This window comes from Puntigrus tetrazona, chromosome 13, assembly GCF_018831695.1.
Source record: "Puntigrus tetrazona isolate hp1 chromosome 13, ASM1883169v1, whole genome shotgun sequence".
Taxonomy (NCBI): domain Eukaryota; kingdom Metazoa; phylum Chordata; class Actinopteri; order Cypriniformes; family Cyprinidae; genus Puntigrus; species Puntigrus tetrazona.
This window is the reverse complement of record NC_056711.1, coordinates 15,347,026-15,373,640: the sequence shown is the minus strand read 5'-3', so window position 1 is coordinate 15,373,640 and position 26,615 is coordinate 15,347,026. Positions and strand designations below refer to the sequence as shown.

Below are 26,615 nucleotides of genomic sequence, written 5' to 3'. Positions count from 1 at the left end.
AAACGACCTTCCCAACTCAACCCGAACAGCTCGGTCCTCAGCCATCTTCAAGAAAAACACATGTCTTGAACCTTCATTCGATCCTCTAACTCTAGTGCTCTTTATTCTCATTCTTTTTGATCTATTTGCTTTTTATGTATAATAAAATAAATAAAACAACAGTCGACTCTCTAAAACTTTTCTTTTTATTAATTATAAAAATGCACCTCTAACCCCAGCAAAATGTATTCTTTTGTTGACTTGTTTATTTAAACGTATTATTTTTATTTAAACTTCTGAACTGTTATGCATAATATGCATAGTTACATTTAAAAATCTTTTGTGCACATATATACTGGACATCTCAGCACTTCTTGTTTAGCGATGCCTTTGTACTCTTAGTTCAAGGTCTTCTCCTCTCGGTCTATTTTTCTGACCACTTCACTTCTGCTCTTCTCTTTGTACCCAGAGTCCTCTGATTCTGCCCGTCCTGGTTTCCTTTAATCTTTGTGCAGAAGACCACTGCTGAGAAGGCCTCAATAAATTATAGCTGCTCTGAAACCTCTTTCTTTGGCACCATGGGCCACCTCAGTTTCATATTACGGAAAAGTTGCCTACATTCGGGAGTTATCAAATGTAACGTCTCAGATGTAGAACGTGAGCTTTGTAAAATTCCATATCTGGCTTTGGCAAAATTAACAGAAGGCAACAGAGTGCCGTTCACACATTCGAAAGAAAAGATTATGATTCAAATGATGCGAAAAGTGTGACCACATGTTTACTAACTGCATTTGGGTTATGAATTATTCATTTTTAATATGCACGCGTGTTCTGTAATACCGGACTGGCATCTATTTGTGCTGCGCACAGAATCACGAAATAAAAACCAATAGGTGGAAATTAGCATAATATCTCTCGGTGATTTCCAAGAAGCGCTGAAGCACAACTCCTGTTATCTCTAACCTGATTAGTTGTATAATTGTATATGTGCGATACATGTTTTCATTGCCTCGGAGCTGAGCGCTGGACTCAAGGGCGGTCGAAAGCCCATCGGCAGACAGCGTCTTCGGTTACGTGGCAACAGGGAAAGCTGGTGACCTAAATACAAAACCAGCCACATCAAAAATGTAGGACGAAAGCAGCCACAAAGACGAGCATAAATTTAATTTGTCTTTAAATATGGGTGTAAAGGGTCCACTAGCCCAGCATGCCTCTATAAAATATGAATGAAACGAGTCCAGCTTATCTCAACGAGCCAAAGCTTTTCTAGTTCACCTTACAACAAGCCGCCTCGGTGAACTAGACAACAGACAACAATGTACAGCCGACAAGCACGCTATAGAAAGAATCTGAAACAATAAATGAGACCAAAACAGGATGCACTCACTTCGGTTTCGATTCTAACGAGAACAGTCACCACGAATGCTGTTTGTGACATAGGCTGGATACCGTGCAGCCTTGTGGGTGGGTTTCTGTGGGAAACAGCAAGAAAATCTCATCCCACCTTCTCACATCTCAACTGGCATCATTTTGAGCAGCTACGGCGGGCAAGCTACATCAGACTCATTTGACAAACTACGCTTTTGGGGTTTGAAAGAGTTACCTGATTCTTATTATTTAAGGAGACTGCGGCAAACTTTGGACCGTGGTCGAATTTGAATGGGAGATCTTTTCTGCTTTCTTTTAGCGCTAATTGCAACGTTTGATTTGATGCAATACTGGGACACTGCTTTTCTTGCTGAAAAACAGACATGAGCAGGATAAATTGCGAGCTCTTAAGATGTCATCTATTTTTAGCCTCTGAAGTGCTTGTACCATGTAATAAGGACACGATGATTTTCTTGGTGTGTAAACCGCTCAGTGAAAAAATAAGAAGAAGGAGGTGTCCACTGAAAACAACACAGAGCGCAGTAATATGATGAACTGGTCTTTCCTGCTGCTCATATTTTGTTTCCGACTTTCTGAAACTTTCTTCCTCTGCTTTTTTCTACTGTGAGCCTTTACTCAAAGGACCAGCTTTTATTGTTTTTATAATTGTATTTTTACTGAGCTAATTATATTTTTATAATCTACCTAACCTAGCCCCAAAGAAACACTTTCATTAAGGCATAGTTTAGCATATTCATTAAGCTCTTTTCACAAAGCAGTCGATAGTTTTTTATTTATTTTTATTTTTTCAGGATCATTAAATGTAATAATAAAGGTGATTTTAAAGGGACAGTGTGTATTTAAAGAAGTATATATTATCTAAAAGATTTTAAACTATAGCTAAACGTAATGTACAGTATCAGCATGCTTTGTTGACATTCATCTGAAAAAGATGGTAAAGCACATGACTAAGAATTTTAACTTAAGCACATAATGATAGTAAATTTCACGAAGGTTTACAAAACCAAGAAGACATCGACTCAAAACACAACACGACTGAAACTGTATCTATTTTTACGTATGTCTGTAAACTTTATTTACAGATTCTGAAAAATAATTTGGCGTCAGTCAAAGGTTTTTGAACCGAAGGATTTTTCATGTCTTTTTAAAGAATTCTCTTCCGCTCACCAAGCCTGGAATTTATTTGATCCAAAAGCATTAATGTAGCGATGTCTTTATGCGGTTTAAAATAATTAATTTCTATTTTAACAATATAAAATATATTTTATTCCTGTGATCAAGCTTTACATTTTCAGAATCATTACTCCAGTGTTTATTATCGCTTTAGAAACCATTCTAATATGCTGATTTGCTGCTTAAGAAGTATTTTTTTAATTAAAAAGGAGGATTCCAAGATCAGCATTTATCTAAAAATTAAAACAAAATATCAAAATTGTATTGTTTTTATATCAAATAAATGCAGTACTAGTAAGCAGAAGATAATTCTTTATTATATATATATATATATATATATATATATATATATATATATATATATATATATATATATATATATATATATATATATATATATATATATATATATATATGTAATCTATTTAAAATTTTGCCTAAATATACTTGCGTTAAAATAGCTATACTAAGACCTAAACTGTTAAAAATGCTCACGAGTTTGATTGAAAAACGGAATGGTATCTTTCTATTTCGTTCGTTCGAAGTCCAGTGAACGGCACAGAACTGCATCCACCGTCAGATGGCGCTGCGGTCCTGAAAAACCGCTGGAGGTGTGACAGCTGATACTATCTGAAAAATCTGGAAATGCCACGGCTGGAGTGTGCGCGAGAGAGCGGGTGAGCGGACCGTTCCAGTCCGTGTGTCTCTGTGCGCGTGAGCAGTGGTCTGCCGTCATTCATGCGGGGATCATGTACGGAGATGGAGACCGGCTCGACCCCGCGGAGGGACTGCATGTGTTACCTGGGACCCCCCGACCACCTTGATGCCCATGTAAGAATTTTTTTAAAAAGCGCGCCTATGCATGGGGCAGAATGCGTGTTGCCTTGAGATGCAGTTTTACTCAGTATCACTTTTGACTCGTGACAGAGATGTGGTGGTTGTGTTTTTATTCGGGGACTGAGAAAAAAATTAAGCTTCTAAAACAAAGCCTTGGGTCAGTCGTGATGACAGTGATAGAAAAAAAACACCCATTACGCATTAAGTCTATCAATTCTATATATCTCATGCGCGTCAAATTAACAAGAACAGGCAGAAATTAAAGTTCACAGTTATTTGAAAGTAATGCATTTTTGTGTCTGTGGTATCTATATGCCAAATGCTATTTATTTGAGGCTGTGTGAGGAAATAATGCCTTGCATGAGTCCTTACGCTAAACGCGCGAATAAAGTGTAGTGAGGGGGTCAAATCGTTTAAAAAGGACTCGCCCTTAAACTGTAAAATAAAGTTAGATTGTAAACACGTTTTTGAGAAGCACCGAGAGTGGCGTTAATTGTTCCGTACGTGAAAGGAGCGCCGGTGGAGTTGGTGCGTAAAGCTGAACCGCGCGCGCCTCCCAGTGGCCATAGACCGCCGCGTAACTGATACTCCACGCTGTCGAGCTTTTCAAATCTGATGGCTTATTTATTCTCTTATTCCTACCTAAAATGTTATCTTACATATTTTAATTAAAACTCGTAATGTAGTTGTTGTTGTTTGTTTATTTTGTTTTACTTATTTATTGCTCTCTACTGCGAAATTTTGTTAAGTTTTTTTTGTTAGACCCAATGGTATAGGATTTAGTCTACTTCGAAACACTTTCGCTCAGGAATTGATAGTTAACAAGTATCTAATTACGAATAAACGCCCAATAACACACTGTAATAAACATTGCATCAGAAGATTGAAATATTAATCCAATAACCGCTGACTTACAGCTTCGAAAACATTTTGTTTTAAGTATCTGTGTATTTCACAACTGCGTTCTCTATGCTTCCCATCACACGTTTCGTGGCCTACTGTACCAGTGTTAGACTGTACGGAGCATCAGTCATGTCTGGTTATCATCTCTCAGCCCCTCTGCCTCCTCCGCTCGCAGCGCCAGTTAGTGGAGGGTGAAGACTCGCGCATCCACCCTCTTTGCGCCGCGCGCTCGGAAGCCGTTTTACGCGGAGCGTTTGTGCTCGAGAAACACCCTATGCTCTGTTTAAAGCGGCTGACTGTCCGAATCCCAATGTAACGAGAACGTCTGCCCGCGTGGCACGCTCCCACTGGCACGCATCGCCCTCGGTGTCGAGCGCTCGAAGCCAACGCGATTTCAACTTTGTGTTCTTGTCTCCAGCGGAATGCGCAAATCCCCCGAGGTGAGTCCCAGAAGGCTGTCCGACATCAGCCCCCAACTCCGCCAGCTCAAGTACCTGGTGGTGGATGAATCGATTAAAGAGGACCTGAAGTCATCTCGATCAGTTGAGGACATCAACAGCGCGTCCATCGAGGAGAGGATCTTGAGAATCACCGGCTATTATGGCTACCAGCCGTGGAATGCCGTGTATAAGAGTAAGCGACTCGTTTTTACTAATGAATCGATTGTGTGTGGAACAGCTTTGAACGCCAATGTGTCGAGAGTCTCCCAGAGGAACATATCATTGCTTAGAGGGTCTTCCAGAGCGCAGCAGATGGAGTTTAGACGCTGTCTCAGATGTTTCTCCTGAACAATTCCTTTGGAGAAATGAAACTGAGAGCATTGTTGAGATGCAAGAGTAATCCAGAGCTACGCAATGGTTGCCAATAGGACAGATCAGACCGCTGAGAATGTCTCATATTCATAATGAGATCTCTCATAATGAGTTCAATTTGATAACTGTCAGGATTTCTTTTATATTTCTGCTTACTAGTCATTATTATGAGCTGAACTGAATTGAGCTGATGAGCAGTGTTGGGTGCAATGCATTACAGAGTAAATAATTACTGTACTTTAATTACTTTCCCCCTGAAAAAGTAAAGTAGGGATTGCTCTTCCTTTTTCTGTAATTTACTACATATCAATTCTACATGAAAGATAGTGGATATAATATTCAAATGTATATAATCTAATGTTATGGTTTTTAATGTAACACCCCTTTAAGTACCTTGGTTAGTTCAAGAATAATGCAATTTTGCAATTTATTTTGAAAGAAATACACTCTTCAAGGATATTCAAGTATTCAAGGATAATATGGGGTATAGAAAGTAATTAGTATTAAGTAATACAAAATTTTTGAGTGTAATTAGTACAGTTATCTAATTACGCTGAAGAACATTTATTGGTAGCTAGCAATTATTTCCCTTTTTGTAATTTTAGTAATTTACCCCAAATAATGATGGCACTATTGTCATAGAACTGCTTTGTACCTGTCTCAGTCTAATTTGTTGATAATTGATCTTTTTTAAATTTGTTATTGATCTGAATTTGAACGCTGAACTGATTCAGTGATGACACCGTTGTCTCCTGTAGAGATGCTTATAGCTGAAAGGACTTTGTTTTATTATTGATGGACTCTACACAGGTATTGAACCGAATCTGAATCAACACTGAACTGACTTGAGGTGAATGATGACACTATTTTCTTTATAGGGCTGCTTTGCAAAGTAAAAAATCTCGAAACAATATTTATTGTAAAGCTACATAATTAATAGTGACTTGACCTCTGAAACATTAGAAGAGGCAAATCTGGGTCTGGATGCTTTTGACACTTTTGACTGTTTGGCTTATAGGAATTAATTTGTGATTGATTGACTGGATAATTTATTTGCTGGAGGTGCAGTGAATTATTGCAAGTATGGCATGGAGCAATTTAATTATTAAATAATGAGGTGAGGTGGAAGTTTCTCCTTTACAGATATAAAAGAGAATCCCGTTTATCCTCTTTTTGTGACTGTTCCTCCAGATAAAGGAACTGTCTGCCTGTTTTGGGACCCACTGTGTGCTCAGAAACAGGCACAGTAATGCCTGGTGAGGCTGTATTCTGACTCTTATAAAACGGCATCCAGTTGACCTTTCATCGGACACGCCAAGAAATGCTTTTTTGTTACACGATTACATTTTTTTTAATAACTTTTCATTTTTTGTCTTTTTGTCTTCAATTAGCAAAATGCTGTCCTATTTTGGTAACACTTTATACTTTAAGATCTCCATGATACAGAGTAATTACCTAGTAAGTACTTAGTAGAAGCTGTTATGCTTACATAAAGCAAAATTACCTTTACCGTGTAACTAAGTTATGGAACAGTTTGTACTTACAGTTTGTAGATGTAATAGGCAGCTACTTTTACACCTATCTGTCGCACAGCTACTTATGTAACCAAAAGATTGTCACATATGTGTTGCAGGCTTCATAGAAAGTAATTATAAATTCAAGTACACAGATATAAACTACTTAAAATTAAAGCGTATCCAGTGTACTTAAGTGTACTTCATGTGTATCTAAACTATACACCTTTTAGCTGCACCTTAGTTTGATATAACCCTATAGTACAAAGCTTAAATACGTGAAAAACCTTTCTGATTACATTAAAAATGAAATTAAATGTAATATTAGAATAATACACAAGCATACGGTACTTAAAATAAGGTGTATCAGGATTGTGCTTAAGTATAAGTAGCTATGTAACAGCTGCCTGTTATATCTACATAAATACAAACTGTAATTACAGACTGTTCCATAACTCAGTTACATGATAAGTACATTTTATTTCATGCAAGTACAATGGCTACTACTAAGTACCTAATTAGGTAATTACTCTGTATTATGACACCTTAAAATAAAGTCTTCTGTATATATATATTGTGCATATACTGACTATTATTTTGATTTTGAATTGGTCGATATTGTTAGGTAAATTCACATTTTTGAGGCTACTGTACAAACAACGTATAGGCTGATGTTACAGGCAAACTAGTGGTCAAAGTTTTGGTTGGGTTCCCAAAGGCCAGAGGTTCAAGACACAGAAAGAGTGATGCATGAACAGTTTCATTGTCACTACTTTGCCCTTGAGCAATACTGAACCATAGTTTGTTCTAGATACCCTCTGAAGCAAGTTTACTGTAAGTCACTTTGGATAACATTGCATAATGCATAATCAGTGTGTATTGAGTAGCACTGCTGAATGACAAATTTAGATGCAGTATTCAGAGTCCTCATTTTCTCGTGTGATCCTCAGTTTGCTTCCTGTGGTGCGTATTTACTGCCGGGCAGCCGTGAAATGAGTCCCTGATTTAAGTGGAAGTGAAATTTGATTGGTAAGAGAGGCTTTCATACATCGGAGGCTGATGTAGAGTCTATTTAGCTTAATAAAGAGATGGAGATTACGCAAACTCAAAAAGTTAAAAGTTTATACGCGCAGTATAAGTTTGAGGTTGGTTAGATGTTAAGAAATGTCTTTGAAAGAAGCCTCTTGTGCATTTTAAAGACTGCATTTCTATTTGATCAAGAATCTGCGTTTGTCTGAACAACAGAGACTCACTGTAAGAGACAGAGAGAGACATTTCCCTCGTTACCTTGGGCTTGTAATCACACTATTTTCTTGCACAGCACTTAGTTAGCGAACTAGTGAGCAAAAACACACGGTTTTCTTGCCTGACTCGATTTGATGAAGCGCTGAGGTTTCCATCACTGTCGGCCTTACAAGACTGTGATAAATGCTTCTTAGACCGACAGTGTGTCTGTTGTCTCTCTGCGCTCGTAAATCGGTTTCTGTAAACACTTTCTCCCGTGAATGTTATTTGTGTGCTGCAGGGTCTGAAGTTTGTCGTAATTTTGCCTGTAATGTGTATGGCCCCGTCTGTGTAAGCCGATTCTATTGCAGTTATTATATTTGGACAGATGAAACAAATTATTTTGGACTATATTTTTTAACATGGGTTTAACTAATGACTTTACTAAATTAAAATTCTTGTTCCAAGCCTATATGGCTTTCCTCTGCTGAACACAAAGATATTTTGAAGAATGTTGGAAATCAAACTTTTGGTAGCCGTTGACTTAAATGAAGTCAATGGCTAAATGTTATATATCAGCAGTGGGTTTGCAGATGCTTGTAAGGCAGCGCATTGCGAGTTTTTATATCTTGTTTATTCTCATCGTTTTGTTTACATAAGCTTATGGGGTTTTTTTTAAAGCCCATTTTGAAGCCCAGTGTGATTTGGGCTTTAATGTTGGTCCAAAAGTGATGTGTTTGAAAATATGACAGTATCTTTTACAGTTTTAGTTGTAGGTGATATCCTTGACCAACATCTGTCACATCTGCCATTCTCACCCTTCAGTCAAACAGGATTTCATGGGCTGAGAATAAAATTGGACATCGGAAATTGGCTTCAGGGGAGGAAGGTCTGTCAGAGGATAGTGGAGGAAGGCAAAGACATATACTGTTTGCTTAATGGTCTTTATGTAGACTACAGGGACACGTCTGGCAGAATCCGACAGCGAATTAGAGCGAATATAGACACTCTAAATTCCTATTTAATTCAGTTCTTGGGGGTTTGGAGAATATAAGAACACCCCAGGAAAACATCAAGCTGTTGATTGCAGCTAGGTGAGTCACGTAAGTTTGGTTACCGCTTGAAAGTCTGTGTTAGTTCTAAATGAGGCCTAACATATAGCGCTTTTCATCGGTTTTCAAGGCAACGAGAGACAGCTAACAGAGGTCCAAATAGGCTAAGCGGTCCGTGCCTGAAGCACCGGAGCATCAGTCAGCAGAAATATAGAGAGAATGTTTTGATGCTGGTTCAGAGCCAAGCCAAAGCCATGAGAATCATTACTTTTGTACTGTTCAAGAGAGTTTGTTTAACTCCAGCAGAATCAAAATCTGCAATATTCTCTTTCACTGTAGTAAAGCCCTTGGGTTCCCCTCACAAAGCTAAGAAAAACTGCTTGGCTTTGGAAAGCTCCCGGCACTTTCCACAAATAGAGTACAAAACAGGGCCTGAAACGATCAAAAAAAAAGAATCTGTCTTTCATTTTCATGGTCAATGAAAGAATGTGCTTAGCCTTCAGAAAATGTTATGATTACTTAATAATTATGCTTTATAGTGCAAGAAATTTAATTTTAGGTTTATTTTTTAATAAGGTTTGCTAGTTTAAAAGAATAATTTTCTAATGAGAAATATTAAATGAAAAGCTAAATGTAATATATAAAGTGTAAACAGATTAAGTATGGGATCAATAGAATGTTGTATTTTTTATTTAAAAACAAAATCAGTTTAAAACTTCTTCTTAAACCTTCTATTTATCATGGAAACCTGAGAAAAATTATTATAACATTATTAAAATAAAGAAAGCTAAAGCTTCCTTAATAGAAAAAGAAATATGATGCTGATCCAGTCTGGATTATAAACAAAGTGCATAAAAGCCCAGCCGAATCTAAATAGACCTGTCTTGCACTAGCCTGCAATTACACATAAATTGCATCTACAGGTAAAAGCAAAGTCTAAAGGTCTCCTTGCAAATATAATATGCAAATCACAGCGATAAAAGTGTTGCTCTCATGCCACCTTTTCTGAAAGTTCAGTATTATATATACAGCAGCCATACATATACATGATCCTTTTAAAAGTGGCAATGTTGCTTTAGAACAGTGTCAGAGTGATTTATTAGCAGAATTTCTATCTGTGTTCTGCAGTCAGAGTTCCTGTAAGAAGATGAACACTTTCATTAACCTCAATACAGTTGCAGGGAAAGAGGAGCTATATATTATTTTTTTTTTGTGTAACGGTGGGTTATGTAAGATGAGCTTAATGAATTATTTGTGACATGCATCTGGCACTTTGCATCATCCTATGCTGCGTACAGAAACCTTTGAACTGTTTATTGAAAATTTACCAATTGCCGCGTGATGAAATTTCCTTAATTGACTTTATATACTTTATATACGCCCCTATTATGGGTTATGAAAGGTTGATATTTGGGGTCAAAAACACTTTCATTTTCTTATAATATGCATTTATTTTTATCTCTTTTCTAAACCCTTCAGGTGATTAGTCGATTTCATTTAAAGCGGCGTTTGTAAGCTTTTAATGCTCCAAAAGCTGCACCTAGTGGCAAAGAACGAATTAGCATTTTCATTCAGACCAAGGTCCTCACCGCAGAATACAAGATCAAGGGGCAGGTTGGATCTGGATCCAACACCTCCCACCTACATACCATTTCCAACCAATGGAATTGTTTACATTTCAAGTAGCGTATTTAAATGTAATTAAATGTAGAAAAGTAGCTATAACTTGTGTAGAAAAACCTTATGAATCACTCCAAAATAAATTCTGATCCAATGCTTTACCAAAGAGTGATTGGCTTCCATTGTATGAATAAAAAACTCTTCAATCTTCATTTTTGTTCAACAGTAGGCATACGGTATAGGTTTAGATTTTTCATTTTTCAGTGAACTATCGCTTCTTTCAACTCTTTTAAACCGACTTTATTAGCTCTGCGATCGAATCCGTTGTCGTGCCTCAAATAACGCAGTTTTTGATTACCGTCATCAGTTCTTGGTTTGATGGAGTGGCATTAGCCTGTAGGAGTGCTAATTTAATCAGGGTCTTACTCTGTAGCTGTGCCGCTCTCGAGCGCTGCAGCATCACTCCGGGCTACGCCAGGGGAAACCATCCTTGCAATTAGCGTTCTGTGAGTCATATTAAATAAAAAGCATTCACTCAGTAATAACTAACTAACAAGCTGATGAAAGACTAAATGCAAAACTCCATTAAATGTGTCATTATCAGTAATGTAAACAAACAGAGATGCTAACAGAATGTTTACGAGTAGACAGTTTAGCGCTTGTGTCAAACTGTAACGAAAGACTAATGTTTTTGCATGTATCTAATTCTGTGCGTAGGAGGACCACCAGAGCGATGTATGACTAATAACATGAATCATTCTGAAGTACAATACTAATCTGTTTATTCTGAAAATCCTGTGTTTGAAATGATGTAGTTTTACAGTTGACCCGAATGATCAATTATGAACCGATTTATCTCATTGTTGTGCTTATTATAGGACCAGCTTATATCTCTCGGCTCATGTGATGTAAAATGGTCCATGGCTAAAAATGAAAATCGCCTCGGATAAGATTAACTTGTACGGTCATGAATTATGTACTGAGGTCTGGAGGGGATAGAGCGGAAAAAGATTATCGCACGACTTCATGTCTGTAAGCATCTTGGGGCATGATCTGCCTCACTTTTTTATGTATTTATTTATGTAAGAAACAAGCTTAAGACATCGAAGGTGAAATGTAATCTTAATGTAGTAAAACGCACCTGCAGAAAAAGAGAAAAATTTGACTGTGGAGAAATACGACAAGAATAAATTAACAGGGTTTTGCTGTTATGTTCAAGCATGCAAGCTTGTTTAAGATGTTCATTTAATATTTATGGATTCTGAGTTTTAGCCATTTATAAAGTTATTTTAGTGCAAAGCTTGTTCGGCGCAAGCGATGGTTGCTCAGATGCCGGCAAAAATGTGAGAGACTGCAGATAAACTGCCTTCTTAACATATGACGCGAATTAATACAACAACCGCAGTGATTACAAAGTGACATTCTTTAACGCTTATCCTTTGCATGAGTTACTTTTAAACCTTTCTTTAGCCAAATTGTAAATGTCAAATTGTAAAATTTTGTCATTTACTCAACCCCACGTTGTTCTAAAACTTAATGACTGTGTGTCTGTGTGTGTGTGTGTGTAAAATGATAACAATTTTCGTTTTTGGGTGAACTATCCTGTTAATGTGCCTGGAAATCAAGTAACATTAAAAAGATAAGTCGCCTGGAAAGCAAAACTGAAGGAAAATACTATTGGCAACATCAGAGTAGAGCATGTAAACAATTTTGTTCTGCTTCCCTGTGGTCCACCTCTCATGGTTTTTACACCAAAAACAGCCATAATTTTGTTTTTCATGATTATCTCTCTCTCTCTCTATCTCTCTCTCTCTGACCCATTAAATAAAAATGGCAGACCACTGCATGAGCTGTGACATGTAAGACAGCATCCAGGGAAAAAACATTACTCTGTTTCATGCTTTAAAGAGGTTTTCAAAAGGTAAAAACATACATTAACAAAATGAATACTTGAAAAAGGTCTAAAGTTTCTTAGGAATTTATCTAGAATGATTTCAGAAGGATCGCGTGACACTGGAGTAATAGCTGCTGAAAATTCAGTTTTGCAATCACAGGAATAAATTACATTTTAAGATGTAAAATAGAAAGCAATTCTTTAAAACTGTATTAATATTTCACAATATTACTATTTTTACTGTAATTTTGATGTCTTGGTGAGTATAAGAGCTTGTTCTAAATAATAAAAAAAATATATAATATATATATGTATATATATATATATATATATATATATATATATGTATATATCCTTATTTTAAGCCTAAAGGTGTATTTACAATGTCTCCTTATTTTAAGGTGTGACTTAACAGCTGAAGTAACAGTTCTTTTGTTTGTAATAAGGGGATCTGAGGAATAGTTCATAATAAGACTGTGCTTTATGTGCATTCTAATTTCATGAAGACCATTTTTTTATACAACAACCTTGGTTTTTAGCTGCTAGTGATTGTCTCTCTCAATGTGACCCACAAATTTGATTTATTATTTTACACTCTCTCTCTCTCTCTCGCTCTTTGTACTTGTGCTTTTATGGAGTGTTTGTCCATTGATTGGCCCCTCCAAAAGTTCCAGCTCTGCTCCAAACAAGGTCAGACTGATCTCCAGTGAAACAGCTTCTGTCTCTCTCTCTCTCTCTCACACAATCGCACATGCACTCCTCTCGTCACTTTTTCACGCTGTCTATCAATCACTTAGGTTATCTTTTTTAGCAGCACAGTGTTAAAAGGAAGAGAATGTCTCAGCATTCTTTGCCACCGCCGCTGCTGTGAAAATCCATTTGTTTGGTCTGTGTCAACCAAGATTAATTTTAAGCAGAGACTTGAATTTGAAAAAAGCAGAAAAACAAACAAGAGCTGAAAAGATGCAGAAAAGATGGGAAAAACCCTTGTTTACCTCTTCTCAGGAGCTTTGTGTGCTGTCACTTGAAATGGGGTTATGCATATGCACATATGAATCTTTTCCCCAAAAGAGGCTTTGGATCAAATAAAGGTCAAAGTTGTCAGCGGCGTGTGTTTGAACCATGAGCCGTGGCAGTGATTGTTCCAAATCAATCTTTTAACACTTGATTTGCTCGAGTTTAAAAAGCATTTTTATGTAATTAATAATGGATATTTTTTTGTTACTTGTTTCCTTTGCATTTGAATTATTTATATTAACCGTACTTAAAATTTCCTTTTGTAATGATTCTATTGTTCTCTTAAATTTATCTCGAAATTTGACTTATTTGATCGTGCTTATAATCAATTTAATACGACAATATTTCATCAGTTAAAGAAGCTATAAGTTCTACTGCATATGCCAACTGCTCACCAAAGTTGTATTCACTTAAAAATACAGTAAAAACATTGATATGGTGAAATATTATTGCAATTTAAAATTACATATTTTTTTAAAATAAAGTTAATTTCAGTTAATGCAAAGCTGGATTTTCAGCAGATATTAGTCCATCCACTTGATCCCTCACAACAGTTAGCTATATTTTTGGGGAAATCATAATATATTTTTTTCATTTAAAAGAACTTTTAAGTCTGTATTGTCATTTCTGATCAATTTAAAGCATTATTGGTGGTAAGGTAAGATAGATAGATAGAACACAAAACCAATCTTCGTTCAAAAGCGTTGCAAATTGTTGCCTCTCAGTGTCTTTTTTTGATTTATACCCTAACCTAAAAACACTCTCACACACTATGTGGGTGGTTAAACCCTCCTGCTGGGCCGTCTGTTTGATGGTTACAAGGAAAGAATGACAGTCATCCCAGAAAGGTCAGCTAGGTGCTAAAAAACCCAAACCAATGGAAGTAAACTCAGGATGAAGCTACGGGAGAGATTTCAAAGAGAGGATGAGAAAGAGCTGCTTTATCTCTGAACTCTGTCTTCTGTCCCCAGAGTCTCTCCTCCATGTGCACCGACGCTTGATGTTCCCTTCAGCCTGGAGTGACAGAGTAACTCCTCACCTCGTGGCTTCTCTCGCTCTTTTATATTCAGAATGACACTGTATTTGGTGTCTTTGATCAATAGGTTGTAGTTGCACTGAATAAAATGACTGATTCTGCCTCAAGGCTCAACAATTACTCACTTCAAAATGGAGCTATATGGTCAGATACAACGGTCTACTTGTGACAAAAAGATATCAATCTCTTTTCTACTCTTTTCAGAATAACAATAAAATGTCTCATGAACAAATGCGTGCAATGGGCTTTCAAGTGATAAACAACAATTTGTGGTATGAGCTGATATTTAAAATAATTGATTTTCAAATTCAAATTTACTTTTCAATTTTTGATTTTTAAATGTGTGTTGTCTTCAGTGTGCTTGGAATTTTTTGTTAAACAATGTTATACCATACACACCAAACACTTTTCATTTCTATTCAGTTGTGCTCTGTTTAAAGTCAAAAATATGTACATTTGGGGCATTTTAGTCTTAAAGCATGCTGAAATATTGAATTATTCTCTACATTTAGGAATCATAATGAAGGACTCTGTATGAAATTAAATGAGAATCAACCAGCCTTAGAAGCTGATTGTATAGATATCAATATTCTTTATTCTCAGGTACAAGAAAAATTACATTCACTCAACTGAAATCCACAAGCTGGCAGGATTATGGACCTGTTTTGCGCTTTTCTGTGGTTCTGTTCTCTTGTTCCTGTCCTGTTTAGTTTGGTTTGATTGGTTTATTTCCTTGCACCTATGTTTAAATTATATATATATATATATATATATATATATATATATATATATATATATATATATATTATATAAATTGAGGTAAGCACACACAAACATCAATCGTATACATATAATTTTACTTTAATAAAACTTTACATACGGATTGATTAGAAAATTATATTTCTCATCAACTACATGTTTTGAAGCATCATTAAATTAAATTTGATAATTTTCAAAAATGGGCATATTTGAGAATAAGTCTCCTTCATTGAACATAACATTAACTGTCTGCCATTTAGCATTTCTATCATAAATCAGTTGACTAGCATTAAATTATCTGCAGCTTTCATCTTATCTTGCTCTTTTTCAGTGATAAACATAAATAATAAGCCCCACCTACTCTGATTTGATTGACATTAACAAGCGTTATTAGAAAACCTTTTAAAGCTTTTAAAGCTTTTTGTCATCCTAACAAGCAATATAGGGTAGCAGATCAGTGCAAGAATTTCAAATATTGTCAGTTTAAAACACTGTTTCCCCTCATGGATCCCCATGTTTTCCCTGAATCATACCAAAGTCACTAAATTAAACCAGCTACCCAGAGTGCACGTTCTATGATGCTAGCCTGAATGGTGCATGAAGAGCCCGCTGACATCCAAAGGTGGTCCTTGAGAGGAATTTGCCGCCTTTTTTGGAATGCACCCTGGAGAGAAACGGATCACCACTCTCCATCTGCCCAGTGAATTATCTTGCCAGATCCACTCCAGACCCAAAGCCCAGCCCACCCTCTCCCTGCAGTGAGGAGCATCAGCCTGAGCCCACCGATGACAAAGAGCCCGTTCCTGCCGTGATCGACGAGTCAGCGTAAGGCAGAGCGACTGGGGATTTGGAAGGATTGGCCCGAATAGTGCTTCCAATCCAGGTACAAGAGCTGGCGACATTGTCGCAGTGAGACAGTGACAGTAAGAGCTCTGCCCACTATACCATGTCTGAGGGCGTGCTGATTGTACATCTGGGGCTGCTGGACTTAGAAAGGGACCTGACTGACTAGGAAATTAATCTGAAGATCAATCTGTACAGCCCAGCTAACTCCTTTGTCTATGGTCCCTATGTCCAGCACCCATCCTCCAGTGCCCCCTCCTCGAGAGTGCCCTCCAGAACCCAGTATTCCAAAGCATCATCCTTGTTCAGCCCAAACAAGGCTCCCAATCCTGAGTTTGCCCTGAAAGCCCAGAGCCTCACTAATGCCTGCCCTCCACCGCTGTTGCATGGCAGCCCCTCCACTCGCCCTCAGCCACTTATCTGTACTGTGCAAGCCTTGTAGTACTGCCATCCTCCAGTGTCGCCATGGCTGGAGAATCTATCATCTCTGCATCCAGTCTCCGAGGCCTGACTCCACCTTTGCCATTGACCCAGACACTCAATCTCAGCTCCTAGCTCCCTCGCATCCACCGTCACCCATCAATCCACGAGCACCACAAGGCTCCTTCCAGCCTCAGCTCCACCTTGGTCCTCAGTCACTCTTGCTCCAACATGGATCTCTGCATTGGTTGCCAGAGCCCTTGGCTTCTCCCTGGCCCCCTAGTCTTTCGGCATCATTGTCTCTCCGTCTCCACCTTGGGCTCCTCACCCACCTGCACTGCTGCCATCACTGTTATCTATAGCGCAGGGATGCTCCTTCTGGGAGGGGAAGATATGTCAGAATTATGGACCTGTTTTTGCCCTGTTTCTGTTAAGTGTTCTCTGTTAAGTCTTGTTCTAGTCCATGTTTAGCTTGATTATTAGTTGATTTCCTGCACCTGTGTTTAATTAATTATCCTGTGTATTTAGTTCCTGTCTGTGTGTTTCTACCCTGTCAGGTCTACTTGTTATATACATATATACGTGCCAACTTCTGTTGTGGATTTACCCTGTCAATAAAGTCATTTAATGCTTCTCTGTGTCTCCTGCGTCCTTCCAACAGCATAAGCGTGACAAAGGCATTACTGCTCCTTGCATTAAGAAAACCAGAATAGTAAAACATTTTTTTTTACTAACAACTACTTTGAGAGAGATTACTGTGGGAAGTGAGCAATCATTTTGCCTAAAAATGAAATCACTTCAGAAAGAATCAGAAATGAACACTTTGGTCTCTAATTACATACCTCTTCTCTCTGATAAAAATGGTTTTGGAAGGTGAACAAACATGAAATAAATAACTGCTTTACTTTGAGCATCATTTTGTGTTTTCTCTCTGTCTGTTTTCATCTATTTCTTGCACTCGTGGGACAATAAAGGGTGATTGCTACTTGATTACCTATTACATCTCAAAATGCTTCTACAAAGTGCACTAGTTATTTCAGAGTATTTATAGAAGTATGCTGTAATTTTGTAATAGGCTAGTGGATTTAGTGACGCTCAGAACAACAACATATCTATCATAATATATATCGTTCTATCATTCAATTATTCTGTCTATTGATCTATGATTCCATTGTTCTCTTTTCTTTACTGATTATTATGTATTCTATTTTTATTCAATTTGAAGGCTTTTACACTACGGATTGTAAAACATTGCTTTTCTATTTAAAATGACAGTTATATGTATTTAGTTTGTTGCATTCAGTTTATTGCGAATTCAATTTGAATGAATTTTCAGCATTCTCAATTTAATTCTGATTGATTGGTTGGTTGATTAATTTCAGCTATCACAATAAAACATGTTGTTAGATCTGAAATCATCCTTACATATTTGTAAGTTTATTATAGTCACAGGCTATATAGGTGAACACATGTACAGTACTCAAAACCTCTTGCTACCTTATTTATTGAAACAACCTTGTAAATATTTTAGCTTGGCCTCTAAGCAAACCGAGACATTTGTCCTGTACACTTTTATCTCGAGCTTTCCTATTTTTGTCGCCACAGGCACATGTGCAGATGTTTTGACCCAAACTGATCACTGATTAGTATGAGAAATTAGCAACGCTTTAAAACACAAGTCAGAAGCCAGCCTGCCAGGACATGTCAGTGAGCTCTGACCAGCATGTCAGTGTGTGTAAAGTCAGTGCAGTCCCAGCGCGTGTAATACGCACCACAGCCCGGCTCCATGCACACAGAAAAAGCAGGCAATTAAAGCAATGCTGGTGACATATCCAACACGACAGCCAATGGGGAAGGGAGAAAGAAGAGGCAGAATCAAAACACCCCCACACAGCCCCCTCGGGCAGGCCTGCCCCTGCCCACCCAGTCTCATTCTGCATTAGTACCATGACTTTCCATCATCTTTTCCATCATCATCAACACCAACTAGAAATGAACTCTATTTCTAAGACTGACTGCATGCTGCATGTCAATGCAGATTTAAATAGCATATTTCCAATGGCATTTTGAAAAAGCACATTTTTGATTTCCCTGACTTTTCAGCATTGGAAAGGTCATTCGTTTACTTTCTGGACAGGTTGGCAGGTACCAGAATCATGACTCATGGATTTGCCACAATTGAGAAAATGGAGAAACTGAACTTAAAGGCAAGATGCTTATTATTATTATTATCATTTTTATTTTGTCAAAATAAATTCTTATATGCAAGTCCTGTGTTTCGAGAAATTCAGCATTTATAGATTGTTTTCTTTGAAAATTATTACATTCAGGGACTTTGAATTGCACTCAGGGATAGAGTGTGTTTGTTTTAGCACCAGATACACTAAAAGTATTATACAAACCAGCCAACAAAAACAGCAATAGTGGCTGTTTAACCACTTTGCTGACACTAGTAACACAGAAATGTCACATTTCACCTTTAATTAAGCACAAAATATGCACAAAATTAATGTACCTGAACTTGTTCTGAACTTGTTGCAGAAGTGAAAGCATTTCTTGCATTAAGAAGTTGTCACTTCACGCCGCTTCCCCAAACCCTAGAGACTCTTAGTTTAACAAAAACGGTCAGGAAAAGAAGTTGCAAGGTCTTGATGATGATCCAAATCTCAGTGAAATGTTCTATAATTAATTCTCATATAGGCAAGACTTTTGGTGATGTTTCCCAGAATACAACGTTTTTAAGTCATCATCATTGCTCAATTACAGTACCGTTTCTGAATCAATTGTTCTATGCAATTTAAATAAAGCATGCTGGTTATTTTTCTTCACATCCTGCAGAAAATATACTCACTAGTCTGTAGTTCTCAGGTGGTGGGTCGCAAACCAAACATGTGTTCTAAGTCTGATAGGATTTCAGAGAGCAAGGGAACTTGTGCATAGTTAGAATAACGGCTTATAGGTTATTCATGTGCATATTCATAGCAAATGCTAAGCATTTGGCCAATAGAGTTGGTTTTACGTGTTAGTCTGATATATAATTTTGCCATTGTTTATGCATTTACAAAATTGCCTATTGTTCCACTCATTGCAATATTAATCGGATTTTATGTTGTATTTTAGGGCAGTTTGCTTATTTTTGTACAGCAAGCAAGCCTAGTGCTGTGTTTGGTCGCTATTGATGTTCAAATCTAGGTACTGAAGCAAAGCTTTAGTCTAGTTTCTGAGTCAGATTGATCTTGCCATTATAGCTTGTTATTCAGAATGAGATGATAGATTGTAGCATCTTTCTGATTTTCTCTTCTTCGGCTTTCCAAGTGAGAGTACGGGCACGCCTGCTCCGGTTCTTTTGAAAGCAGGCCAAAAGCACCAGCTGCAGCGATGGAGGATACGCGGCCTTAGATGCGTGATTAGATCCCTGCTTGATCATTGTTGAAAGCGCTCAGTTTGAACGACAAAATACAATCAGAGCACCGAGGGAGATCAAAGAGCGAAGGGACAGGCAAGATGCTAATGTATAAAACTCTAGTGAAAAAAACTCTCCCCGGCTAGTATTTCTGAAGCTAATGAGCTGTAAACTTTAAGCACATCGGTAGATGAAATGTGACGTCTCTACGATGCTCTGTGTTACATATCCCCCCTTATACTGTAATAATAATACAGTTTACTATTTGTATTTTTATTCTCTTTTTTAGAAATAGTTGATGAAAATATGTTTAATTTACTCACCCTCAGGGCATTCAAGATGAGTTTGTTTCTTCTTTAGAAAGGATTTGCAGGAATTTAGCATTGCATTGCTTCCCCAGAGGGTAGTCAGAATGAATAAAACATTATAGTGATTCACAAGTAATCATAGCCCATCAATTAACATTGTGCTGTTTTTGTAATAATTCCATTAGGACATAAAGACTGAAAGTTGCTACCTGTTTACATGTTGTATTTGACTTTACAGGAGTTACTTAAGCAGGTTTCATTACACTGAAATTTATATCTGCTTTAATTTTTAACCACGCTAAATGGAACAAGTTCTGTATCTGTTCTGCTGAACTTAACCAACCTCGGTTTAAATGCAAGCTCTCCTTCGCAACGCTCCAACTCTGTCAGATTTAATTCTGAGGCTCTCCATGCCTCGTTATATTATTTATTTTCTCTCTTTATCGGATGTTTCTGCATCATTGCATTCATTTCCTCATTTTCTCAAAGCCTTCTGATGATGCAGCCATGACAAGAAAAGTTAATTTTGTTTTCCTTTGTGACAGATGCACGCTAAAGAATTAGAATGACTCAAAGGAAAGGAAATGGAATTTTAGATCAGGACTTCAAATCACCATTGTTAGCCGTTCAGACTATTTTAATTCAGTTTCTGGTCACGTCCGATTTCATCCTATATAGACTGGCTCTAAACTGCCAACACCAGATTACACGCATCAGCACTGGCCCAGAAAACAGCCCTCTGGCTAATGTCACTCCATCAATATGACCACGCTTTCATGTCCAAACGATGTCAGTGATCAAAAATTGTGTTATCTGCTGCACAGTTATTGGATTTGGTTCAAGGTGACTAATGAAGGTTTATAATTTATTCTCATTTTATACATTAGGAGGTGCAGTGGAAACTATAAAAACACAAGATGAAAGGATGTTTAGACATTGGTTTGGCGATAGATGCATCATAATGGTTGAGTTGCAATCAACCATAGTTCTCCTGGAGAATGTGGCTTTGGATGAATATGTTAAAAGGACGACACTTAATCAAATTGTGATGCGGACTATAGTGTGTGTGAATATTAAACCAAAAAAGTTGCTATATGAATATTAGGCTATGTCTGGTTGTTATTCCTGTCTCTCAGTTTTGTCTACTCCTCATAATCATGCATGCGCGGTGCTTGTGGTGTTTTCAGGGTCTGTCAATCATTTCAACATCTAATTTGATAAAAACTGTCATGTACTGTATATACACACAGAAACTTAAGGGTATTTACTTGTTTAACACATTATTTTTTAAAGACCCTCATACTATATTTCATCCATGTCTACGGCACTTATACACATGAAATGTGCAGCACTTTATTTGCCATAGGTATTGTTCAAGAAAATTTATATTGATGCTTAGAATTGAGTTTAAAAGCAACTTTGACTTTCTCCAAGTAGGTACATCTGCAGACTGAAGATCTCCAAAATGGGGTGGGAATTCTAAAAATGGGCAGAACCTCCAAAATCTCTTCATGCAAAGTCTATCACCGTTAGCCTTTAACACTTTTTTCACGTGTTTCTGGCTTCCTGATTGGCGCTTGCAGGGAAAACGTTTTTTCTGGTGACAACAGCGACCACACTCAATAAGAATGAATTTGAGAATCGAAGTCTGTTTTTACAAATTAAATCCTATGAAAATGCCTGAACGCATCTCAATTATTATTTTTTTTTATTATAAATAGAGGCATGTATAATTCAGTGTGGTTCGTTTGGTGTTGTCTGTGCGTAATGACTGTCCATGTGATTTTCTCTATTCTTATTATTGTTATTGTTATTATTAAAATAATGTGTTTTCTATTTTCTCTCCTTTGCATTAATATTCTAAAATACGAATCCTGTATGCATTATTGGAAAATGTGCATCTGGCCATAAATGTTGTCAATTAGAAGTAATTCATCATGATATGCTAAGATAAATAACTGAGTAAACTGAGATAATACTCTCAAATGAACCGGAGATCAAAGACTATTTAAAAAAGGAATTTTGCCGGAAAAAGAGAATAAAAACCATCCAGAGCGTTAAGTTGAGTGCATTATCTCACGGGTCAGCGGTCTGCTCAGACATAAAAGTTATAAAGAAGTAAAATGTTATTTCTTTACAGATTATATAACAACAACATAGAAAACAGACAAAACAGAAGCCTTATTGGAGAAAAGGGCATATTGACATAATAGGCACAAACCAGTAACGGAACATTTTTATGCTATTTCTGTGAAAAGGGCCTATTGGCTGGTTTCTACCAATTGTCGTTGCCTTACATTTCAAAGTCAAACTTTATAAATTCAACCTTGTTTCTAGCTTATCTCTAGGCTGCCGCTAGACCCTTCTTAACTGAATGAAAATGCAAATTCGCTCTTTGCAACTAGGTGCCGCTTTCAAGTTTGAGTATGATGTTGAGTTAAAAATAGTTTCAAAAACCCGCATTTGTTCCAGTGAACCGACATGCGAGGGGTGTAAACAGGTCTGGTTGATTGATTACACCTAGTGATTTTCCCGCTGTGCGCGGTAATAGTGTGTCCCCGTGGAAAACCGCCGCAGCAGCAGGACGTAGATAGCTGCTAATAGCAGAACATGTGTGTCATACTGATATTCAAGCAAACAGTGAATCCCAGCGAAGAGCCCTACCGCTCTCTAACCGTCAGCCTCACAGCTGCAAGATTTATCAGGGAAGAAAGAGATCCCAGCATCCCAGGGGAACAAGAAGGGAAAAACAGGAGATGTTCAAGAGGACTTTTCTAATGACACTGTAAATTGTGTATGAGAGAAAGAAATAAAAGATTGGGAGAAACATGCTAAAGTTGAGAAAAAAAAAAAAAAAACTGGATATAAGTAAGTGACTTTAAGTCAACAATAAAAAAATAAATAAGCTAATCTATCTATCTTTCTTTATTTTTTGGCCAGGCTGCGTTGTTTCAGAGCTTAAACGATTTAAATAGTCTAGATAAATTGTTAGCATATGCAACAAAATACAGAATACAAGTCACTTGCAAAAGTTTGATTCTTGGCGCTCTGTTTTTCTTTCTTCTTTCTTGTTTTGCGTGTGTTATGCGATGTGTGTGAAAACTGTATGACAGCATCAAGGAGACAACATACAAATCCAGCTTCTCTCCCAAGAGACCCTGTTTATAAATATCCGGATCTCTGCCTCACGCTTTCTCTTATAACTCCCTATACCGTGTTTCTCAGAAGCTGCGCTACACCATATCAAAGCACACCGAGGCTCCTCTGTCCTGTTAAATCGGAGATATGTTTTTTTTCCTGTTTAATCTCTTAAATTCTCTTTAGTCTTTCTGCCTTCGCAGTCATTGTTCTAGTGAGTCCAGAGCGCCCCCTACTGCTCTATCGGTCAAGATGAACTCTAGGAGCTTCGTGCGTTGCTGCTGCTGGCTTTAAATGCATATTGAAATAAATTATATGAAAAAAAATGAAATTATTGTTATTCTAAAAGTAAAATGGCGCTACCATGGTTCAGCAATGGCATCAGTTTGTAAGACTATAATAACTATAATAATTTGATATGGTACTGAATGTTTACAACGTACTGCAGCGTATGCTGTTTTTATGCTGAAATACTTCAGTTTAGAAAAGTAAAATGGGTTTGTGAACAGTGTCTCATATGTTGACTTTAAAGGAATAGTGCAAACATCAATTTCTGAATGAACTATTATTACTAATGAACTAATATTAACTCACCCTCAGGCCATTGAGTATGTAGATGGGTTTATAGATTTAGCATTACATCACTTACTCACCAATGGGTCCTCTGCAGTGAATGGGTGCCGTCAGAATGAGATACCAAACAGCTGATTAAAAATCCGCAAGTAATCAATACGCAGTCCTCAGACTTGTGAAGTGTAAAGCTGTGTGTAAGACACAAATACACCAGGACTATTTTAAACCCCTGCTTCTGGCTAAAATATGAGGCTTCTATTCACGGCATTGGTTTTTCCAGTGACAAAGTCAATCCAGTGTGGTCCTCTCACATCATTGTCCCACCTACATAATTGTTTAAATCTGTTTTGGATTGTTTCTTCCTTCCTGACTCAAACAAGATGACCTTTTCCCCTAGACAAAGCAATGTTATGGAATATTATGGAAAGAGGATTCACGTTTTACCTACGGTTTGGAGTTAAAAGTGTCTCACTAGTGCGTTTTTTCTGTTTCTAACAAACATGCAGCTTTTCACTTCACAAGATATTAATTAACGGACTGCATGGATTACTTGTTTATTTTGATGTTTTTATCAGCTTTTTGGCCAGCCATTCTGACGGCACCCATTCAAAGCAGTGGTTCTAATGATGAAGTGCTAAAATCTATACCTATACATCCGGTTTGGCCTGAGTAAATTTTCAGCATATTTTAATTTTATGCTAAACCATTTCTCTACTAATAAGTAATCCACATTGTTTTCTTGTGACTCGTGACCTGAAATATGACCTTTTTTTTTTTACCTGGACATGTTTGAGTGATTCACTCATTGATACATTTTGGATTAACAGACATCTGTCTTTTGTTTTAATATAGAATCACTTTACGTGTCCTAGCTATAGATACACCCACCAGATGTCCCCCTTGTGTCTACAGTCTTTAAGCTGTCTATACAACGTTAAACTTAACTGTTTTACATTAGGGAGGTATATAGGCATGCAAAAGAAACAAAAGGAAAATATTATACCTGTTACGATCCTTTCAAATGTCAGATGATCACTGTATTGTTTCACTCAAGGAGCACAAAGCTACATTCTGTTTTAATGCATATGGGGGTGTTTGCAATGGATTATGCTCTGTTTGAGAGCTCTGCTTGTTTGCCTGAGCATAGCAGCAGTAATAGAGATACGCTTCACCTCGTTCAATAGCTTTCATGCAATAAAAATGGACACATTTGCAGAGCAGTTACTTAAAACTGTGTATGGTATCGTTGTGTTTGAAGACAAGATGTAAAAGCAACTCCGAATGGTGAAAAAGATTGTTTACAGTGCCATGGATATGTTTTGTTTTTTGATATTTTGTCAAAAGAACACATAAGAAGATATTTTGAAGAATATTGGTAACCAGTATTGTCCCAATGGCAGTTATTACTTCGAATCGGATTATTGTCTGAAGGAAATGCTGGAGAGTTGCTTGTAGCACAGTGACTAAATAAATCTTTTAATATTTTATGTTGTGTAGTTAATGGGTGATGTGTTTTTAAGTATTAATGTGGTTGTGTTTATGTTACCATTGCCGAAGATAAATATTCTGCTTTGTGTCAAGCAGAACAGACAATAAAGTTAAACTGAACTGTAACTGATATGTCTAAAAAATATGGAATTTATTATTTTTTGTATGGAGCTTATGTACTGTAAAAAGCGTGCGACTTCAATTAAGATGACTTAATGAGCTGGACAGTGTTCATATTTCTCATTGAGCAGATATATTTCGTCTGGCGTTGCTGTTTGTAGTTATTATTATGAATGCCTATTTGGACATCAGTTATTGGACTTGCTCACTGTTTGATTCATCGTCCTGTTGACGTGTCGCAGAGCGTGACCTGAACATCTGAATATGAATATTTACTGAAGACCTTTTTTGCCTTTAATGGAGTTTGATGGAGTTTTGTTTCTCTATCGTTTTAAGTAAGTCACCTGTCTTCATCCGGGTTGGAAAATGTGAGTAGGACAAAAGAAGTTCCTGTTCTGGAGTGTGTTTCGTCTTTGACCTGTCCTGAAGGGATAATAATAACACAGATCAGTGACAACTTCTGTATCGTGTTAAATCTGGGAGAACACAGAGTCCAAGCAGCATACGGTATTGTGATTTTGATAGTCTGTGATCGTCACTGTCAGATTCGGGGTGATTTTTAAGAGGACTACCTGTTTGCTCACAGAGTTATTTCTGCTGTGCTAGTTTTAGATTGATCCTTTTTGATATGAAAGCCTTGTCGTATGAAATCAAGTTGTGCTTTATTGTGGCAGCTTTTTACTTTTATTTTAAGGTGATCGTGTCTTGTCCAGTAACAGTCTTCTCTCTGTAGTATTTTCAAAACGTAATGTTTTACACTACAGTGAATAACTCCAAGTCCTGTCCCATTTTGGCATTCGGTGAGACAAATCATAATCCATAAATACAACTTGGTACAATTTCTGCCTCAAAGACTATTGTAATTGTTTTTTTGTTTTTTTTTTTGTTCAAATGTGTATATTAAAGGCTGCATTTACTTGATCAAAAAAGGAAAATCATTAATATTTGTCAAATATCATTGATTTAAAATAACCATTTTGTGTTTTAATATATTAAAATAATAATGAAAAACATTTAAATATTTGTAATATTATAACTTAGATTTAACATGTAATTTATTCCTGTGATGGCAAACCTTAATTTCCTGCATAACTACTCAGTACCTCGGTTCCT

The 26,615-nt window shown here is 37.0% G+C and overlaps 1 protein-coding gene across 1 annotated transcript in view; it reads left to right on the top strand.

Annotated features, from left to right (window-relative positions):
* The first annotated feature begins 3,290 nt into the window (after window positions 1–3,290).
* slc35f3b (solute carrier family 35 member F3b) overlaps window positions 3,291–26,615 on the top strand; it is a 50,694-nt gene continuing 27,369 nt past the window's right edge. The window contains 4 exon segments of the mRNA XM_043254637.1: window positions 3,291–3,313; window positions 3,315–3,348; window positions 3,350–3,372; window positions 4,700–4,914. Of these exon segments, the coding sequence (XP_043110572.1) occupies window positions 3,291–3,313; window positions 3,315–3,348; window positions 3,350–3,372; window positions 4,700–4,914 (295 nt within the window).